General features: G+C 39.9%; 1 protein-coding gene across 2 annotated transcripts in view; it reads right to left on the reverse strand.

Annotated features, from left to right (window-relative positions):
* Positions 1-8,048: 8,048 nt before the first annotated feature.
* LOC110989609 (GRAM domain-containing protein 4-like) overlaps positions 8,049-18,193 on the reverse strand; it is a 33,931-nt gene continuing 23,786 nt past the window's right edge. For both annotated transcript variants that reach the window (XM_087135861.1, XM_087135860.1), the window contains exons 16-17: positions 17,864-17,951; positions 8,049-16,149 (exon numbers count right to left, since the gene is read on the reverse strand). In XM_087135861.1, the coding sequence (XP_086991987.1) occupies positions 15,910-16,149; positions 17,864-17,951 (328 nt within the window). In that variant the 3' untranslated portion in view covers positions 8,049-15,909. The remainder of the gene's footprint in view (positions 16,150-17,863; positions 17,952-18,193) is intronic.

Consider the following 18,193-nt stretch of genomic DNA (forward strand, 5'->3'; position numbering starts at 1 on the left):
AAGAATGTGCGTGTAAGTGCGGTGCCACCGCAGTTATGGATTAGTCTATAGGACCCGATGCACGCAACTTTGCATGCAATAGACAGTGGTTTAACCCACTTTATACTGAAGTGCATACAGGACTGCACATTTTACGCCAGGGCTGTTGGGGCAACGTACCGGGAAAGTCTCCATCATTAGTAATCATGCGTACTAATTAGCTCTTTTAGATGATGTTCTTCAGTGTTATGAATCAGTGATAAAATAATTAACAATAGATTATCAGATTGGCAGACACAACGCTACTCAGTCCATACGGGAAGAAAAATTAAGATTAAATGCTCAGACTGGGTAATGAAAGAATTTTTGGAATGACGTCAAGACCATAAATTTTCAAATGAAATTTAATGTGCACAGGTGTGGGGGGAGCGGGTTAGCGTAGCGGTTGTTTCCTCGCTTTGCACCAATGAGGCCTGGGCTCGAGTCCTGGCTTGGCCCAGGCTTTAAGTGCATGTGGTTTCCAGTCCATACTCGCTCTCGCAGGTTTTCTCCAGGTACTCCAGTTTCCTCCTGCCTCTAAAACTGGACCTTCTTCCTAACTCAGTAATGTGATGCTGATTAATAAAGTGCATGAGTAAACGTACAGTTATTGGCGCAAATAGCCTGAGTTGCTGAAAGAGCCGTTAAAACAAAACAACAACAACAATGTGCACAGGTGTTAGACCTACAGCTGATAGAGAGGGAGAAGGCAGACCATAAGAAACGGGGGAAACGAGGAATATATGGTACGACATACATCGTGATTTTTCTCATCCTTTTGAGTCTTGCAAATGTCCTACAGTCTGCTGGTTGATATGAGCGCTACCGCTTTTATTGCCAAGTTAACACAGCCCATACCAAAAGAGGGTAGTAAATTCAACTCAGCTAAAAACGAAAAACCCACACGGGAATTCGCCGAGAGCGCTCCTGTATAAATTTGATTTGGCCAGTTCGTTCGTCTATTCAAATTTCAATCCTTGCACAGATTGTCGAAAGTGAGGGTTTTCGCTGGGAGGAAGTTTTTCACTCTTGGCCTCGAGAAGAGGTGGCGCTACTTTGGCTTCTAATTCCTCCTCCCTTGAGTGCAAATGGCTGATGCAAGGCGATCCTTCATCCTTTTAGCCGCTAGGTCAGAAGATAGGTCGAACTTTTAGCAGATGTGAACGTAAAAGCACCTTTTACTCTCTGACTTTGAAGTGCGAAGGTGCAGTGATCCTAGGCCTATTGTCCAAAGAGCTACATTTCAGCGAGGGAATACTTGTGTTTGCGGTTTTGTGCATTGTTTTCTTGTTAGCTTTTCCCGTGTACTGCAGAGAAGTCTTTCTTTCTGTCGAGATGTTTTTCTTCTTTCTCTTCTTATGCTGTTTCAGGGACCAGCCGAAACAGGCCTTGTCTTGATTAAGCTTATATCTGAGAGTCGAGATCATACTGAATTTTTATTAAATGTTCTTTCATAACCAGGAAATTTATGCACACATTATTAGTGTCAGCTCCTTTAAATGGAGTTGTGAATCCAGAAATAGAGTAGCTTCCACTCAATCGCATTCAACATGTCGAACCAAATCAAAAAACCTTCATGTAATCTGTGGAGACTTATTTGGGTTGTACGTCATGACATGTTGTGGACGTCATACACGACTTCTCAAACATGACCATATATTTTACACATACCAGTTATGTATGTAGGAGCTGTTGTTATTCGCGTAGCTGCATATATTCATGGGACAGCATACTTTGCAAGAAAAGGTGAAGGCACCGCTTGCTTCTTATTAAATTTATTTCTTTATTTATTGAATTCTCGTAAAGGGTCTGTTCGACCTTGAATAAAATGAAATTGCGTAAGAGACATCGCAACTTCAGTGGACTAACTATGTCCCATGCAGTGACGTCACGATGACATCATCGGTTGAATTTATTTACATATTTCAATACTTCAAAGTCTGAAACTACTTGCAGCTTGCACCTAGCCAGAGCTATGCAAAAAGCCTCCGGTATGTTCCAAACTGATAAATAAACTCTAGTTTTACCTTTTAAATTATAAAGACATTAATACCTTCAATGGTTTTGTCCAACGACTGCATCTCTGTCTAACCACTCATGTGTAAACTTAAACGCAAATCTGGAATCTCTAGGTTTTTTGGATAAAGTGAGAGTACATATTCTTCATTAAATACGCGTGGCGTTTGTTTCAACGGTTATTTCAATTGAAAATTCATTCATGCTTAATAACTAAAGTTTTTCATGCACAAAGGTTCGAGCTCGGCTCAGCTCGGTTCGGTTTGGCTCGGCTTGATTCGGTTTGTAAGGATATTCCAATGAGGAGAATCTGTTGACAACCACTGCTTAAATGTGTATCCCCCGACGATAATGAAGATTAAATTCAAATTCCTTACCCTTGTGCCACACATCAGGAATAAAGGCAAAATGGTTAAAACAAAAATAATCTGTAAAAAAGTCATTTACTGTCAACATGTCATCATTCCATAACATATATAACACTGCTGATCACTTATGGGCCTATGGATTCTCGTGAATAAACACCGGTGGACAAGTCAATCGGTAAAGAAACAAATCAGTTTGGTCACTCGTGATTAAATTATCAGCCATTATAATCATGAGCCACCCGTATAGAGGGAACCATTGGGGGCGTGGCGCTTGATAATGCAAACCCATATGCAGCCGCCACAAGGCATGTCTCACAGAAGAAAAAAATGCCAAGGCTCTCAGTCCTGTTAAAATTCTCCTGCATTTGTGTCAGCTAGAAGAAGCAGCAACTATATGTCACAATTAATCGAACACAATTTTGCATGTCAAGAGCGCAACCATGCGGCAAAGGTCAAATAGATCGCGATAGTGTTTGTTTCACGCTGATGTCAAAACAACCTCCGATGCATTTTTGGGGTCAGGGTTAGGGCCTATCTGTGGCAAAATGGGAACAGTGCAGGAAATCAGCAAAAAATCCACCTCGAAGGGAGTAATCGTAGAAGGAGAAAAGGGAACATTTTCCTCAAAATTTCTTAACCACAGGAGGACTAAGGAATGCCCGCACTAGGTATGTGAAACAAGCATCGCTATAATGTTCTGACGCCTTTTCCTGGTTACATTTAAGAACGCGTGGTGGCGTTAATAGCCCAAAGCGAAACACGTTGGGGTATTTATTTCTTAAATAAAGACATAGGCCTATTGATTTGATAAATGTAAACACAAAGACACATTTGGATAATTTAAAAACAAGACACAAAAACACGTTAATCGGATGGTATCAGTTTCTAAACGCCGAAATGTTTCAGAAGAAGGTGTTCGTTTTTATACAGTTATGTTTACGGTTAAAGCACAGACGATCGATGCAGTGTGGGGTACGAGGGTATACATATATACGCTGATATACGTGTGCACGGCACAGATCCCACAAGGGCATGGGGTGAACTTCGTATTCATGCATTATCATTTATTATAATCAGATTTAATTTTGGGAGGCTCCAAATTTCAGAAACAAGGAATGCGAGGGAATTTCACTTTTTCATCCTGTTTCGGAATAGCTCTCAAAGTCGTTTTCCCCTCATTATACCAGCCACACGCTTTATTGGGTACGGTGTCCTTTATATACCCCTACACTCCTGAAAACAATTGAACAGACTTCTCTGAAGTAATAAAATTTTTTATCTTTTAATATAAAACGAACTGAGCTGTTAATAATATATTTGATGATTCAAAGGCGAGCTCAAAACGGAGCAATACAGAAATTCAATGTGATATTTTTCCGACATTGTGCTGTCGGCCAAAGCACGCTTAGCACAGTATGACTCTAAAGGCCAGTTAACTATGAAATCTTTCTAATTAAAGCAACCTTGTCCCCTTCACTTTTCCTGCACTGCTAGTCTTTATTTACTGCAATCTCATAAAATTTCTGGGTCTTTTAGGTCTAATGGTAGTGCAAATTTACACTTGAGCCATGTCATTTCAGACACAAAATTTGGTGTTATGCCCGTTTGAGTGCAGAAACATCTATGTATTTTTTAATTGAGACTGCTGCTCTGCTTTTGTGTTTTGGTTGACACGATGATTTTACCGATGAATAAGAGGAGGCTGAAACGCTCCCAGAATTTTTTTAATCGTATCTGCACTTCGACATAATGCATTAGCCTCCATCACGACACGACATACGAGGGGCTACTAGCTCCAGAGAAAGCATGCTTCTTCGCCCACAGCAGTTGTCATTTGAACGAAACCGAGCTCCACCGCTGGAACTACAATCCTGGACATATATCCGTTGGGCCTCCAACCCCCAGGTCCCCTTTCAATGTTGGGTCTACGGGCACAGTCTGCCTTTCGGCCGCACGTGACAACATTGGCTTGGGAGTGGGAGGGGCTGGAGAGCGTGTGGCTATTTCCAAGTGTTCCAACAATTTTGTCCAGGATTGTAGCTCCGGATCTTTGTGCCGGAAAATGAGGGGGGGGGAGATGGGGAATTTTTGGGGGGGAGGATGACTTGCCCGATCATGGAAATTTGAAAAGCGGGGGGGGGGCTGAAACCACATGACACTACATGTATAATTAGGGGCTATGGTCGTGACATCAAAGCCATATTGATGACTTTTAAAATTGTTTTCCCGTTTGGGTGATACTGAATAAATTTTTGTCATTAGGAAATCCGAAAAATTCTTCATAATCCGCTTTAATTTTTTGCTCATCACAAAAAAGTGGGGGATTCAATATCCCATCCCCCCAAAAAGTGGGGAGATATTACATTCTCAATCCCTTCTGGGATTTACGCCTATGCCCAAGTTCGTTAATTGATTGGAGCATGGAGGAATTGGAGTCAACCAAAGACTAGCCCTCACTCTGAACAGATTCTGGCCAGACTACGGTATGTGATATAAATACTGAGGTTATCAAATTAACACCGATTCAACACCATAGTTTTTGCAGTGTGGTAAAACAGCATACAGAGCTTTGAATAGTTCAGAAATTCTCCACCGAGACAGTTGCGGATGAATACACTGAAACCTAAAACCGGTACTTTTTTCTCGGTTGAATAATAATATCAGACATCGTTTTTGACGATTAAACTTATCAGTTTTAGAAACCAGTAAGTACTGTTATCAGTTTAATCAATGGAAATGCATGTTGTGTTAAACTTGGTGTTCATTTAAAAGATTTAAGTTTTAAATACAAATTAATGAATTTCACAGACAAAAATGGGTCAAATTCGGAAGTTTTTTCTTCTATCAGACGTCTTGGAACCGTGTACGTTCTGCTTTACCTTAGATTTACAGTCTGTGAATTCGCTGGGAATTCTTCGTACGCTTCATTCATACAGGGTTACTGTTACAAATGAGAATGAATGGGCAAAGTAAGCCCAATGGGTTTGGTGAACATTTTAGTATTAGGGATCATCAGAAAAGGTTATTAACGGTTTGCTCTCCACCGATGTATTGAGGAGTAACATGCCTACGTGGGCTTTGCTCAACGTTTGGCGGCACAACACCGTGTGAAGCAGCGAACGTTAGCCATGAGTCCCACTTCGTTTTACCCGTGTTTCGGGGCTTCTTTGTTTTCGAATGCTGATTGAGTTTCCACAATCATGAGCAAAACAGTGGTATCATCTTCTGCTGAATTTTTACATTCTTTCAGGGTTTCACTGTCGAAATACATCAAGTTATAGGAATTCAGAAAAAAAAGGAAATTTCAATACGACAAACCATTAATCTTTTTGTTTTGTCCTTAAACAAGCTAATAGAACCCTCTTGCGGATCCGCGTCTGTTTCAAGGGCTGTTGCAAGAGGATGTTAAACTTGCAATGCAAGTTTGCGGTGATATGAAAAAGCCCATTTAATTGCACGTTTTTGGGTGAAGAAAAATTGATAATCATTGAAGCTTGTTTCTTGTCGTAAGCACCTGGTATTAAGGCCAAATAAGGTGATATTATACTTGTTTCGGCGCCTCTTTTCCAGTGCCCAGGTCAGGTTTGAGATTTGAGGGTTTTGGGTTGGGTTGTCTTCACCGCATGCCTTGTCTTCTTATCGTGACGTCAAAATCTTCTGGGTGCGTTGCTGTCAAGACCCCTTGTGTAGTGTAGACTGTACAAATAACAAACCCTTCCACAGCATTAAAACCGCCACCGAACTGTAATACTGGCAGCGAAAGATTGGGGTTTTACCAAGTTTCCTAAATTCACAGCAAAATGTCTGTACAGTATTCAACAGCCTGATGCGAACATTGTATACAGTGTACTTGCAGTCAATTTGGGTTTATTGATTATTTGCCAGCGCACCACGGCCAGCTAAAATAGCCATCCACGATGCACAAGGCTGAATCGCGTGTTGGACAAACACCATTTTCAACTTGACTAGCTTTCACGTACACGTAGGTTACAATCCATTTGGCTAACAGTGTTGAAATTCACGCTTCTCTGCAAGTCAATTAACGGTATCGGACTGTTGATGTTTGGCTCAGCCAATATCGCCAACGGGCACCCTGAAGGCCAGAAAAGCATGTATTATACAAGAATAAAGGGTAGAGATAAGGTTGAACAACCACGTCTTCAGAGAGATACAGTAGCGACAGAAATTAACGGGAAATTTGTATTGGAAGAGGATTTCTCTAGATTTCTTTCTCACGAAAACCTTACCTTTTGCTTAGCTGTTAAAAACCAAGTTTTACACGGCTACAATATATTATTTCTCTTTTCAACATTCGTGGTTGTACTACACAGTTTAGTAAACTGGTCTGACAAGAAAGCGTTAACACATCAGTAAGCTGTCAAAACCGGTCAATGAGGTTGCTAAGCGACAGCCAAGGGTGATGAGCTAGCTTTCAACCAGTACCGATAGAGAGATAAGTCTTGGTCAAGTTGTATCACAATGAAATCAACCCACCGTCGCTCGGGAAACAGCAATATTGCATGTCACAGCCCAAAAATAATCGGATTTTAAAGAAGGAAGAAAGAAAATCAGTATTCTTCGACGAGCATAATATAAAACCCTGAAGGTCAGATTTTATTGCTGAGCATAATGGCAAAGCCTTTTAGACCAAACTGCTGGTGAAACTGGACTAAATCAAGAAGATAGGAATGTGCCACGATGATTTTTACCAGCACCTGGACAATTTATACGCCTACGGATTCTCTGTGAGCTGGGTGCAATCAAACTTTCTACCGAAGGCCGCGGCTTCGTTGGTTATTTCTGCTTCTACAAGCACAATAAAAATGTTAGAATTAAAGGGTCTCTACGAGAAGCGTTGGATTTATGCCGTTTAAAACAATCATGAAATATTTAAACACTAAATTTATGGCAGCAGCGGGATTTCTGATACAACATCCCCGAAGCCTTCGCTGCTAAAGGGACCTTGAATATTTACGGGAAGCAATTTTTTTTTTACACAACACAAACATGTCTATACAGGAAAATGCAACAAAATAGATTACAGCGTCAAAATACACCCGCAGTGAAAAAAATTCAACCAGCTGGCAAGTTACGTTGGTACAGTAAAAACTTTCGTCTTCCACCACGACTCAAACTCGAATCTCAACTAGGCCGACGAGTGGATTCGATTTAAGTCCCCGCATACCCTCGCTTTCTACGTCATAATCGCAGTTTCTGCCTACGAGGTTGAAAACTGTGTCTGACCTCCAATATAGGCCTACAAAAGCAAAAGGATGATTCACAAAAGTGTAAAATTTTTACACAGCTACCAGAACAGCATACCTCTGATTACAAAATAAAAACACTTCCCTCTCCAACACGAATGCGACAAGGGTGCATTTTCCAGGCAGAACTATAAGCAAGGATGGACAGTTCTCACATTTTGGCCACTCTTTCAAAATAGGAAACATAAAAAGAGTTTACACGTGATTCTGAATCTGAACTCTTAGTCTGAACATTTCATAGAAAAAGCTCTCTCAATTCTGGCAGCTTTCAAAGCAGAAGCAATCACCATTTTTCTGACGCCCGTGGAAAAAAAAGAATTGTTAATTTGCATTTCAAGGATCTCATTAAAAGAAATTAAATGCTACAATACAAGACACAGCATTTCAATTGAACAGTATTTAATATCCTTTCCGTTGGTGTACATACTCCAACGATAAACTGAAACAAAACTAACATGGTACATTAATGGAATCTAATTCAATCTCAGAGTCATTATATGACTTTCTTATCAATCACGGTTAATCTTACAGGACATTAATATTTGAATTTTACAAAATACTGCTATTAAATGTACAGAAATAAAAACGGTTCCAAGAAACGAATAAAGTAATTCGATAACTAAGATTAGAAGCCGTTACTGCAATGGCACACTGCTCGTGGACGGGTGGTACGCGCGCGTTACTTGCCTCTTTAACCCATACGTTGTCGTGATTTGCCAAATACACGCGCGCGTCAGGCTGAAGAAGGTAACTGTGAGTGCGGTGTCACCGCAGTTATGGCGTCTATACAATGAATTAAGAATTCTTTTCAAATACAAATAGCATAAAATAGCAATTGTCTCACGTTGAAAATCGAAGTTGAAAATGATTAGTCCAACACAGAGTACAAATTATTATGTAAATATATAAATATATTCCATATATACTCCTACAAAATACTGATGTGCAGCAAAAATATACAAATGACAGAAATGAGCATTACACATAAACATTAAACGGTCCAAAAACAGACTACCGCCGAATAGTCCAGCATATTCAAATATCCCGCTGAATGAACACTAATTGTTTGACAGGTTGTAACCACAACTTGGTTGCACTCAATGTACACGTAAGAATACCAAGCCTTGGTATGGTGAACGGGGATGCCCGACAGTATTCTGCAGCTGAGACTCCTGGCTCAGGCATAATTATGGTCGTGCTTCTCTAATCACCACTTAAAACATAATCATGACAATGCCACTTGATTCCGTTTTAATAAAATGCTGCCGGGGAAATGTAATTTGAAAATTGTGAGATTTGAATCATAATTGTGACACTGGCACCCCATTTGAATTACCAGACTTTATCGTAAGAGAAAGTAGAACGAATTCCAAAATCAAGGATGTTTATAACTCAAAGCCGTGGTGCGCAAAATAATAGACAGAGAGAAAATGTGAGTGGCTATATCAAATATAAGCGTCTGGGATTATACTGTGATCTAATAGAAAACCTTGAATAATCGTCACGTCAAATTCACACAAGTATTCGTATGTATGGGAGATGGGATTCAATTCTGAGCTTTTTCATGACGTTCAAGCGCGGGTGTAGGGCGGAAATGGATATACGATGGCACAGGCGACAAAGAGAGGCTAATTTGTATTCGTCGAGGAATTGAAATGGGCTTAACACAAACAATTACTGGATGCGCTGTAAAATGCTAAAGGCACGTGCTCAATGGTCCTTTCTCCCCTTCCCCCCGTCACTGTTGTTTTTCTCTCCCACTCCCTTGCTCAAGTGTCGAATGTTTATTTAGATCGGTGCACGCAAACCAATCTCGTTTTGAATTGATCAAGAGGACAAATATACGGCTGCCTCATATTTGCCTCCACTCCGGGCATAAAATTAGACTCCGGGGAGACGGTGGGTCGGATCCGCAACCTTGGCGACTTATCCTGTTGTGGACTTGCTAAGCATCCATACTGTGCGGGTAAATCCAGCACTGTTATCAAAGGGTCCCAACTGGCCCGGTCATCCAAGATACTTTGGCGTACAATTATTATTTTTCCAGTCCCAAGACTCTCGGTGACCCCGTGTACAGTGAAATAATGACGTGAATTCTTAGACTGGCTCCGCTTATTACATCCGAAGTAAACATAAAAAACAAGAGTTCTGCACAAAAGACTTTTTTTTCATGTTTGCCGCCACCGATGCCGCTGGGAGCCTATTCAATATAGACTCGCCAATATAATTATGAACTGTGGCAAGGTTGTTCGATTTTCTTTTAAAAACGAGCATACATTTTTCAGATCTAATCAATTAAGCTGTGTGTATAAGTTGCATGTATGTTGGTGTAAATAAACTATGGCGACCTCAACCCTAAACCTGACATTTTATTTTTCAAATATTGAACTCCTAAAAACGAAAAAATGAATGTCAAATATGTAACACTCGGGAATCCATTTTGATAAGCGTTAGGTAGCTGCAATACTGTATCTGCAATTTCATGGCGAATAAAGTGAATTTTGTCGAGTTCTTTCATATCTCCACTTTTCAATATTGACACATTTCAACTTGTCGAACTTCCGCTAAATAATGATGCCACCGGGGCAGTACAAATTTCAATTATGGAGCTATTAAAACTTTCAAGTTAAGTAAAATTAACAAGAAGTAATATAACAACCATTGAACGAGTGGGTTTCAAGAGAAACCTTGAAGTCAGTGATGGAGAAGATGGTGTGAATATCTGGAGGCAGTGTGCTCCACACAATGTTGGTCCGCATTAGAGCAGATCTCCCTCTAGAGAATTATGCATCCCACCCAGTCCATTCTGTCGAGTTTTCCCATTGAGTTGAGTTTCGACATTCCCAACTCATAAAACACAGAAGAAACAATGATTTGATCTCAAGGGGCAGCAGACTGTTTTCAAATTCAAACCTAAAGATACTCGATCAGGTGTTATTTGAAAATAAGAAACTGAGAGGGTGGTCAGTTTCTGTAAGAGAGGTCTGGTCAATCCATTCATTCTCCCACGTGCACCCCTATCCACTGGCAGAGAGCTTCCAAGCACGTCAAAGCTTATAGAGCTCTATCTGCACAGTCTCCTAACACAATGGCGCTAATTCATAAGAACTTCCGTCGATACCTGGCTTGACACTGACGTCAAACTAAGCCAATACTTCAGTTAACTGGATCAAAATAAATTTTTGTTCAATTAACCCCAATCCCAAGCTCAACCAAATAAGATTTTGCAGTACGTTTCCTATGAAATGTCAAATGAAATGTTGAAGTGAACTTCCCACGTACAAGCAAAAGAACATCGGGTGCAATCTGATGTATATTTGTTTATCGGCAGCCTCCTCCGCCCCGCAGTCGACACTGAGCCATGTGCATTCGATGTCAAGCGATTTTTTCAAGAGAGTTCACTTTCAGGCTCTGATCGGGTGTTTCAATCCTCAAGTAGAAATTCGCATCCAACTACTTTCCAATATAACACTTCAAAAGATACGCAGTACTATGGTATCTGTTACATTTCCCAGAGTTACCAAAACACTTGACATGTAATAGTCACAGTCAAGCATTTTACCTTGGAATATATTTGCAATTTGTAGATCTTCAGTCGTCGAATTGGCAGAAGTGGACCGGCTATGGAAATCCGTACCACTTCACATTCTCTGCACAGGTATATAAAATACTATTTACCACTTATACTGAAACAACACCATTGTCAAAGTGCATGAACCGTTTCATCTTGTAACAGGGGCTTAGCGGAAGCCTCATCCTGAGTTTTGCAGGCTACACCAGTGTCCCACAACCAGTCCATGGATGGATGGCAAAGACAAGAAAATTAAACGAAACTGGTAAAGGTCTGTACAGGACAAAGGGTCGTCCGTAACAGTCGTTCTTTGATCCCCCCTCCCCATGGCTCCACACACAGCCGAGAAAAACATCACTACGGCCATTAATCCAGATGGCCAAGACTCCCAATGAAAATCAAGCGATGAAGATGGTTACTCCACCAGTGACAATAACAGTCTTCTTATTTTCAGAAATAGTGCATTTCGCGCTCAATCCTGAAACTCCGTATCCACCGCAGCTGTGAAACCTGAATTTTTGTAGGCGGGCTTCAGAGAGGCACAAGCATCCGGGGTGATGGTGGGGCTTTTTTTCTGGCTTCTGTAGGAGTTCATTGATCATGTTGGGGTGGGCACTTTTAGGTACTGATGCAGCAATTTTGCAAAAGGGTGGTCAGGCATAATTTTGCCAAGATGGACAGTTGGATCTACGATGTTTCTGGCCCAAGAAAGTTTGGGGAACACTGAAATTTTCTATACAATGTGCGAGGAAAGCTGCATGTAAAAAACTTCCATTTTTCCCCAACACTTTTTACTTTTACAGCAATACAAGCAAACATAATATACATGGAATGTACATGGAAGAGGGTTTCGGAGCCCCTGGGGACCCCAACCACCTCCTCTTCCCAAGTATGAATTTGAATTTTGGAGAGTACCTGGAAAAATAAAAATGGGTGAGGTGCTTACCAGAGCTATAGAATTGGTGCTGGTGCCTTGGGTGGAGTAGGTCCTACAGAGCAAGTTATTGTTGTATTTGAGTCCATCAAAAGTCCCTGCAAGTACCTGTAAGTCTATTACAAGACAATAACAAGCTATTCAAATGAGGTGTGACAAAAGCATTCTTTGTCATTATTCACCCTGTTACTTGTGACTGGCCTTGTGAAAGGACTTGTGAAGTACTCGAATACAACACTGGAACAAGGGGTCTGGGACCTACGTTACAATTAATCAGACCCTATTTATAGGGACTCTTGATCCTCCCCCGGTAATACATTGCGCTATACAACATAATTGCATATTACAAGCTGTGTGCCGTTGTTGGAAGTTTGAAGCTTTCCCAAGATTGAAAACTGACTAGGGCTGGGTCAATTCGAATAATTCACTATTTGAATATTTGACCTTCAATTTGATCAAATAGCCAAATCTTCGGTCGCACCCACTGGCAGATTGTTGATGAACAAACCATATCAAAAATCAGTTGCAATGACGTACCCAATTGTACATTATAATCAATATAATAGCTTCTCACATCTAGCCGTATCTCCAGCCACAATTTAGAAAGATTTAAGAGATGAACAATCTTCATGCCCTGTTGAAAATTTCTATTCCTTTTAAATTGTTTAATGAATAATTTACTTTTGAATCGTAAGATTTCTGTCGCTTTTCATTTGAATCTGCTCGAAACAAGCCTCCACAGTGCAATTTTTTTCATTTAAAACAAAAGAAAATTGTCCATTCTTTTTCATGAATTTTGAATTCAAATATTCAAATTCTGAAAATATTTGAATATTCGATAATCGATCTAATATTCGGTTATTCATATATTCAGCACAGCCCTAAAACTGAAGGAGGGACACTTTAACACTTAAAAAGCCAAGCTTTCATGTGAGTGGTTGGCACAGGCACGAAAGTTGTACGGCATACTGGTATTTTCGCAGGCCATGAAATTTTTCGTAGGATAGGCATAGTACCTGCTACACCTATTGGACAATCAGGCACATTCCCAAAGACTGCTAGCCTTGTGGATAGGATAAACTGTACATACAAAATGCCCAAATGGCTGCTGCACACTCACTTTCAATTTAGAAACATTGCTTCTGCCCACTGAGAAAACTACCGGTAGACCATTTAATTATGTGAAAGCAACAACTATTATGAAGCCGGAAGATCAAAGGCGCATTAGCAAAGACCAATAAGCCATTTGTGAGTTAAATTTGAATAAAATCTGGTACACTGAGCTCTTTAAATTCACGTGAACATAACAACTTGAATTCTCCATACTAACACCACTGTTGCTATACCTCATGATTTGGGGCATGCTTTTGCATAGTGACCACCATCTCTGGAATAGACTGGTTCCTTTGTGCCATTCTTATCCATTGAGAACAGAGTATTGTTGCAAGGCTCAATATGTAACTAAGCAAAAGCAACAGTGTCTTTAGTCTGGAGAATTCAAATCGTTATGTTTCTATGTTATCAGATAACACAGCGTACCAGATTTTATTCAAATTTAACTCACAAGTGGCTTATTAGCTGTATGCCGATTCACATCTCGTACAAGTAACTGGCATCACATTCAAACAGTGTGGGCTTATAACTTGACAGGGAATGAATTCCCTGTGACCAGCCACGTAATGATCAACTGGATTTCTAGCAAGAGGATCGGGCCGTTGTAAGCTTCCCTTTGCAGGCTTGTCATCATTAATACCTGTAGGCGCGCTCAAAATTTGCACACTAAGCCGAGGACATGTTTGCATTATGCACCACGGGCTTGCTCGCACAAAGCTAACGAACTCTGTCAACCCCCCAAACGTGCCTCTCACTATATTTCAGGCCCAAGGCCAAGGTACTGCGAAATACTGATATCTCTACTTAAGAAATGCTGTAATTTGCAATTTGTTTTCAAATTTGATATTTCTGCCTGAAAAACACGCTAAAATTAGACACTCCACATAAACTCACATAAAAAGTTTCTTTTTCAACATTTTTTTCCTAAACTTTCAAATCATCTCATCTCTTATCAGAATGAACGACACTTGTGTTACAAATAGAATGACTAAAGATGTTGATCTTCAACACTGATTTTTAAAAAGTTCCACAGCAAACTATTGCATTGAACATTTCTGAGCTGACAGTAAGTACAAAATTGAAATTGATATAAACGACCCAATAGACAAGTCAGTTTGATTTGTCAGTGCAGTCAAGCCCACCTTCTTGGTCAACTCTGTTAGACAAAGAGCACCTGATTGGTCAACTGTAGTGAACAAGTCGACCAGATTGGGCAACTCACTCAGCCGAGGCCACTTGATTGGTTGACTTAATGAGCCAATTCCACGTGATTGGTCAAACTCAATAAGATGCATACACTTGACTAGCCACCTTATTTGAACAAGCTTAGTCCTGACTAGCCGACCGGATGAGACAAGTCTACTGGACCGACGCACTTGGACAAGTCAACATTCCCAGTCAACTCAATTTGGAAAATCAACTCAGGTCATCTGGGCGAATCAACACAGCAGTTCAACTCAATTAGAAAAGTCAATTCAATCAGATGTGCCAACTTGTCCAAACTGACAAATTTTCAGCTGCATGGCATGTACACCTATACAGTCTAGTGTATTTCCTTGAATAACTGCATACGTACAAGTACTGTAACTACAGATGCATTGGCTAGAAACAGTGTCTAGAGACAGCTCAACAATAGCAATCAATGGTAAAAACCCTCAAAATGTGGAGCTCAAAGTACTGCAGGCACATGTATGAATTCCAAAGACAAAAGAATACGTGCAAATACAAAAAAGGCCATCTAATTGACATCGAAAACAACCAGTTGTAGATCAGTACAACACAAGGAAATGTGAGTTCAATACATCTAGTACCCAGTCCCTATCTGAGCATACATTGCATACCCTCAAGAACTTAAGCCACCAGACCAATGAGTGGTTCGTTATAAGTTGTTAAACATCTGCCCACTGATAAAAATCAATATTAACAAATGCCTAAAAAGAAGTTTTTCATCCTACAACTAAGCCAGCAGACTGAATTCTCATGAAGAACTCATCTCAACAAGTGGAGATTTGGAGAAATAGAGGAAAGTTCACTTGCTTTGTTTTCATCTTAGTATCTATAATATGAAAGTCTATCTCTAGATTCAGTGTAGAAACACTGATTTTGTTTTACATGTACACACACAAATGAAATGGCCTTACCCTAACTTATCCCTACATTCCCTCAACACAATCTAACTATTTGTTTGTGTGACCTTTCAGTACAAATTAAAGTCAATAATCGTATTTTGAAGTAATCAAAAATAAATTGAATCCAACAATTTTAGAAGTCACGTATGGTCACCTTTGAGGCGGAATGTCTACATCTTGACCTATTTATCCCCATACATTTATACTCTGTCCAAAAAAACACAAGCTTTTTATGGCAATTTCAGTGTTGACTTTACATGATGGTTTGTCAACCTTCAACAAGAACACGTTTTTTAAAATTCTATTTATTTTGCCCTGTTGACAATTATGATGCATTTTTCCTAACAAAGATTTGACAACCAATATACAGTCTATATTGCTTATTCCCGATATGATTACAAAGCCATCAACACGTATGAATATTTCATGCTAATTTCATGATCAGCATGCCATGTGACTATGGGCACATGAATATTCAATATTTTATGAGTAGCTTTTACTGATCACTGCTAGTGCTGGTACTTGCTATTCTGCTGTCCCTGGCAGTGGGTGTTTCCTTGCGTTTGGCCTTGCCGTTCGTCATTCGCACATCTCGCACGGAACAGACTTGCCTCAGGATGACCGCGTAGACCTCGTCTCTGTTCAGGATGGCACCAAAGACGTACGGCTTCTCCTCCGAGACCAGACGGACTTCAATGGACATCCCCGGGCCCGGGAGAAGAAAGAAAGGCTTCACCTGGACAGGGCGGGATCAAACATGGTTTAAGCACCAACACAGCGCAGAGAGCTTACGGGTCATTCTATAAAGGGTCCAAAATGGGGGCCACAGGCTAAAAATTTGAAAATTGTTTTTCTCCCCTATAGCAAGCTGATTTACATTCAAAGACATGTGAAGATTACACAAATACAAGAAGACTGTGTGTCATTTCTTTTTTTTACATGTAGCAGAAGTGAAACATTTCAAAAACAAATTTTTTACACTGTAACAAATCCATTAGACACACGTCATGCGTAATGATGCACAACTGTGAATGAAGTACTAAATCTGGCTTAATAACTTAGTCGATTCTGCCATTCTACTGAAATTGGAAAGTACCATGTTTTGTGGATAAACAGTGATATGTTTTAATTTACTGCCAATGGTGGTTGAATTTCTATTTTTTTTTTCATCTGACAAACTGGGGTGCAAATAGTGTTCTAGCCACGGTGGGTGGCGCCGCCCAGTACTGTAACTTTCCGCCCGGCTCTTGAGTTCAAATTGGCTGTGCCACCCAGCATGGATTTTCCCAAAATTTAACTGAAATATTGCTGAAAATGTACCAATTTGATCATATTTGAAGCTTACAAAGTCGGAGTTTTGCACTATTTTACAATTTTAAACAAGTACAGACAAGTAACAACCTAAGAAATATATCTCTCATTTTCTTTGTATCATATCAGCCGCTGATTGCAAAAGCATTATTGTAAACATGCCTTCACGATGACGTAGGGGGAAACCTCTTCTTGTATTCCCCTAAAAACGCTGGTATGGGCTGCGACAGCTGCGCTCACTGCGCTAGCTATGCTTGATAATCCACAAAATTTATCCGGCACTAAATTGTCCTAGCTAGAACACTGGGCACAAGTTACCGAGTTCAAGCTAGCAGTTTGACTGGAAAGTCTTCTCAGAGGACTTCTTTAACACATTTGTGAAGGGGGAATAATCAAAGCTAAAGTCTTTTTAGCAAAAACAAATTAATCATTTAAATACCCCTCAATTCAGAAACCTAAAATCTTGGTATTTTGTTCCACTTTTTTCTGTAAAAAAATCACTATGAAAAATATAAATGTGTAGCTTTTTACTACAAGTAATTACAAACTTAACATGTTGACTTTACAGTTTACTAAAACCCTTCAAAGCGTACCACTGTGGGTATTTCCCACTGGACCCCTTAAAAAAGAATAGACCCTTATCCAATGTTTAGTAGTCCTATGTACTGTTGAAGTCATGCTTTGTTTAAAATGTACATTAATGCTTTTCTGTAGAAGCTGGGCAGGGATGATGGATTTGAAGCTCCATAAAGAGATGCGTGAACACAAGATGATGTCATCAGTACATTGGCCTGTAAGTATGAGTTCAAGGGTCAGTTTCCAAGGTGTATGACAGCTGTGATCAATCATAGATTCATTCCTGTATTTTGGATACAGAAAAGTTTTTTGTTCCCTTTCTAACAACATGGCAAAAAGGAAACAATACGTTCAACTTGAAAGTAAGTCTACATTTGACACATTTCCTTTATCAGAGTGATTTTTTTCACTTTCAGGGTAAACCAGTTCCCTATTAGTGAATTCTTTAGTTATAAAAAGGACACTTTTTGGCTTGTTCTCGTTATAGTGAATTAATCCACATGGACCAGAGAAGACAGTCCAAGTTTGTTAAATGCTCTGTACACTTTCACAAACCATCTTACCTTTTCAATGGTGATAATGTCAGCTAGCGGGAGAACGATGTGTTTGTCCACCCGATTCTTCAATCGAGTTCGCTCAAAACAAAGAAAGCTGGAAAAGTAGAAGGAGAAAAAGAAAAATAGATCAACTCAACTTTCACTGCTCTTAAATCATTCATATCTCCTTCTTTTGGACCTTGATTTGCATTAATTGCATTAATGAACATTATTAGTTACTGTTGATTGAGATCATAGACCCTTCAGATCATTTAACCTTGATGTATTTTTGGACTCCTGAAGTTTCAGACTGTTGAATTTGTGAACTATTGTGTGTTAAATTGTCATGATTACCTG

Source organism: Acanthaster planci, linkage group LG04 (assembly GCF_054643075.1).
Source record: "Acanthaster planci isolate LZ-2023a linkage group LG04, COTS_SCS, whole genome shotgun sequence".
Lineage (NCBI taxonomy): Eukaryota > Metazoa > Echinodermata > Asteroidea > Valvatida > Acanthasteridae > Acanthaster > Acanthaster planci.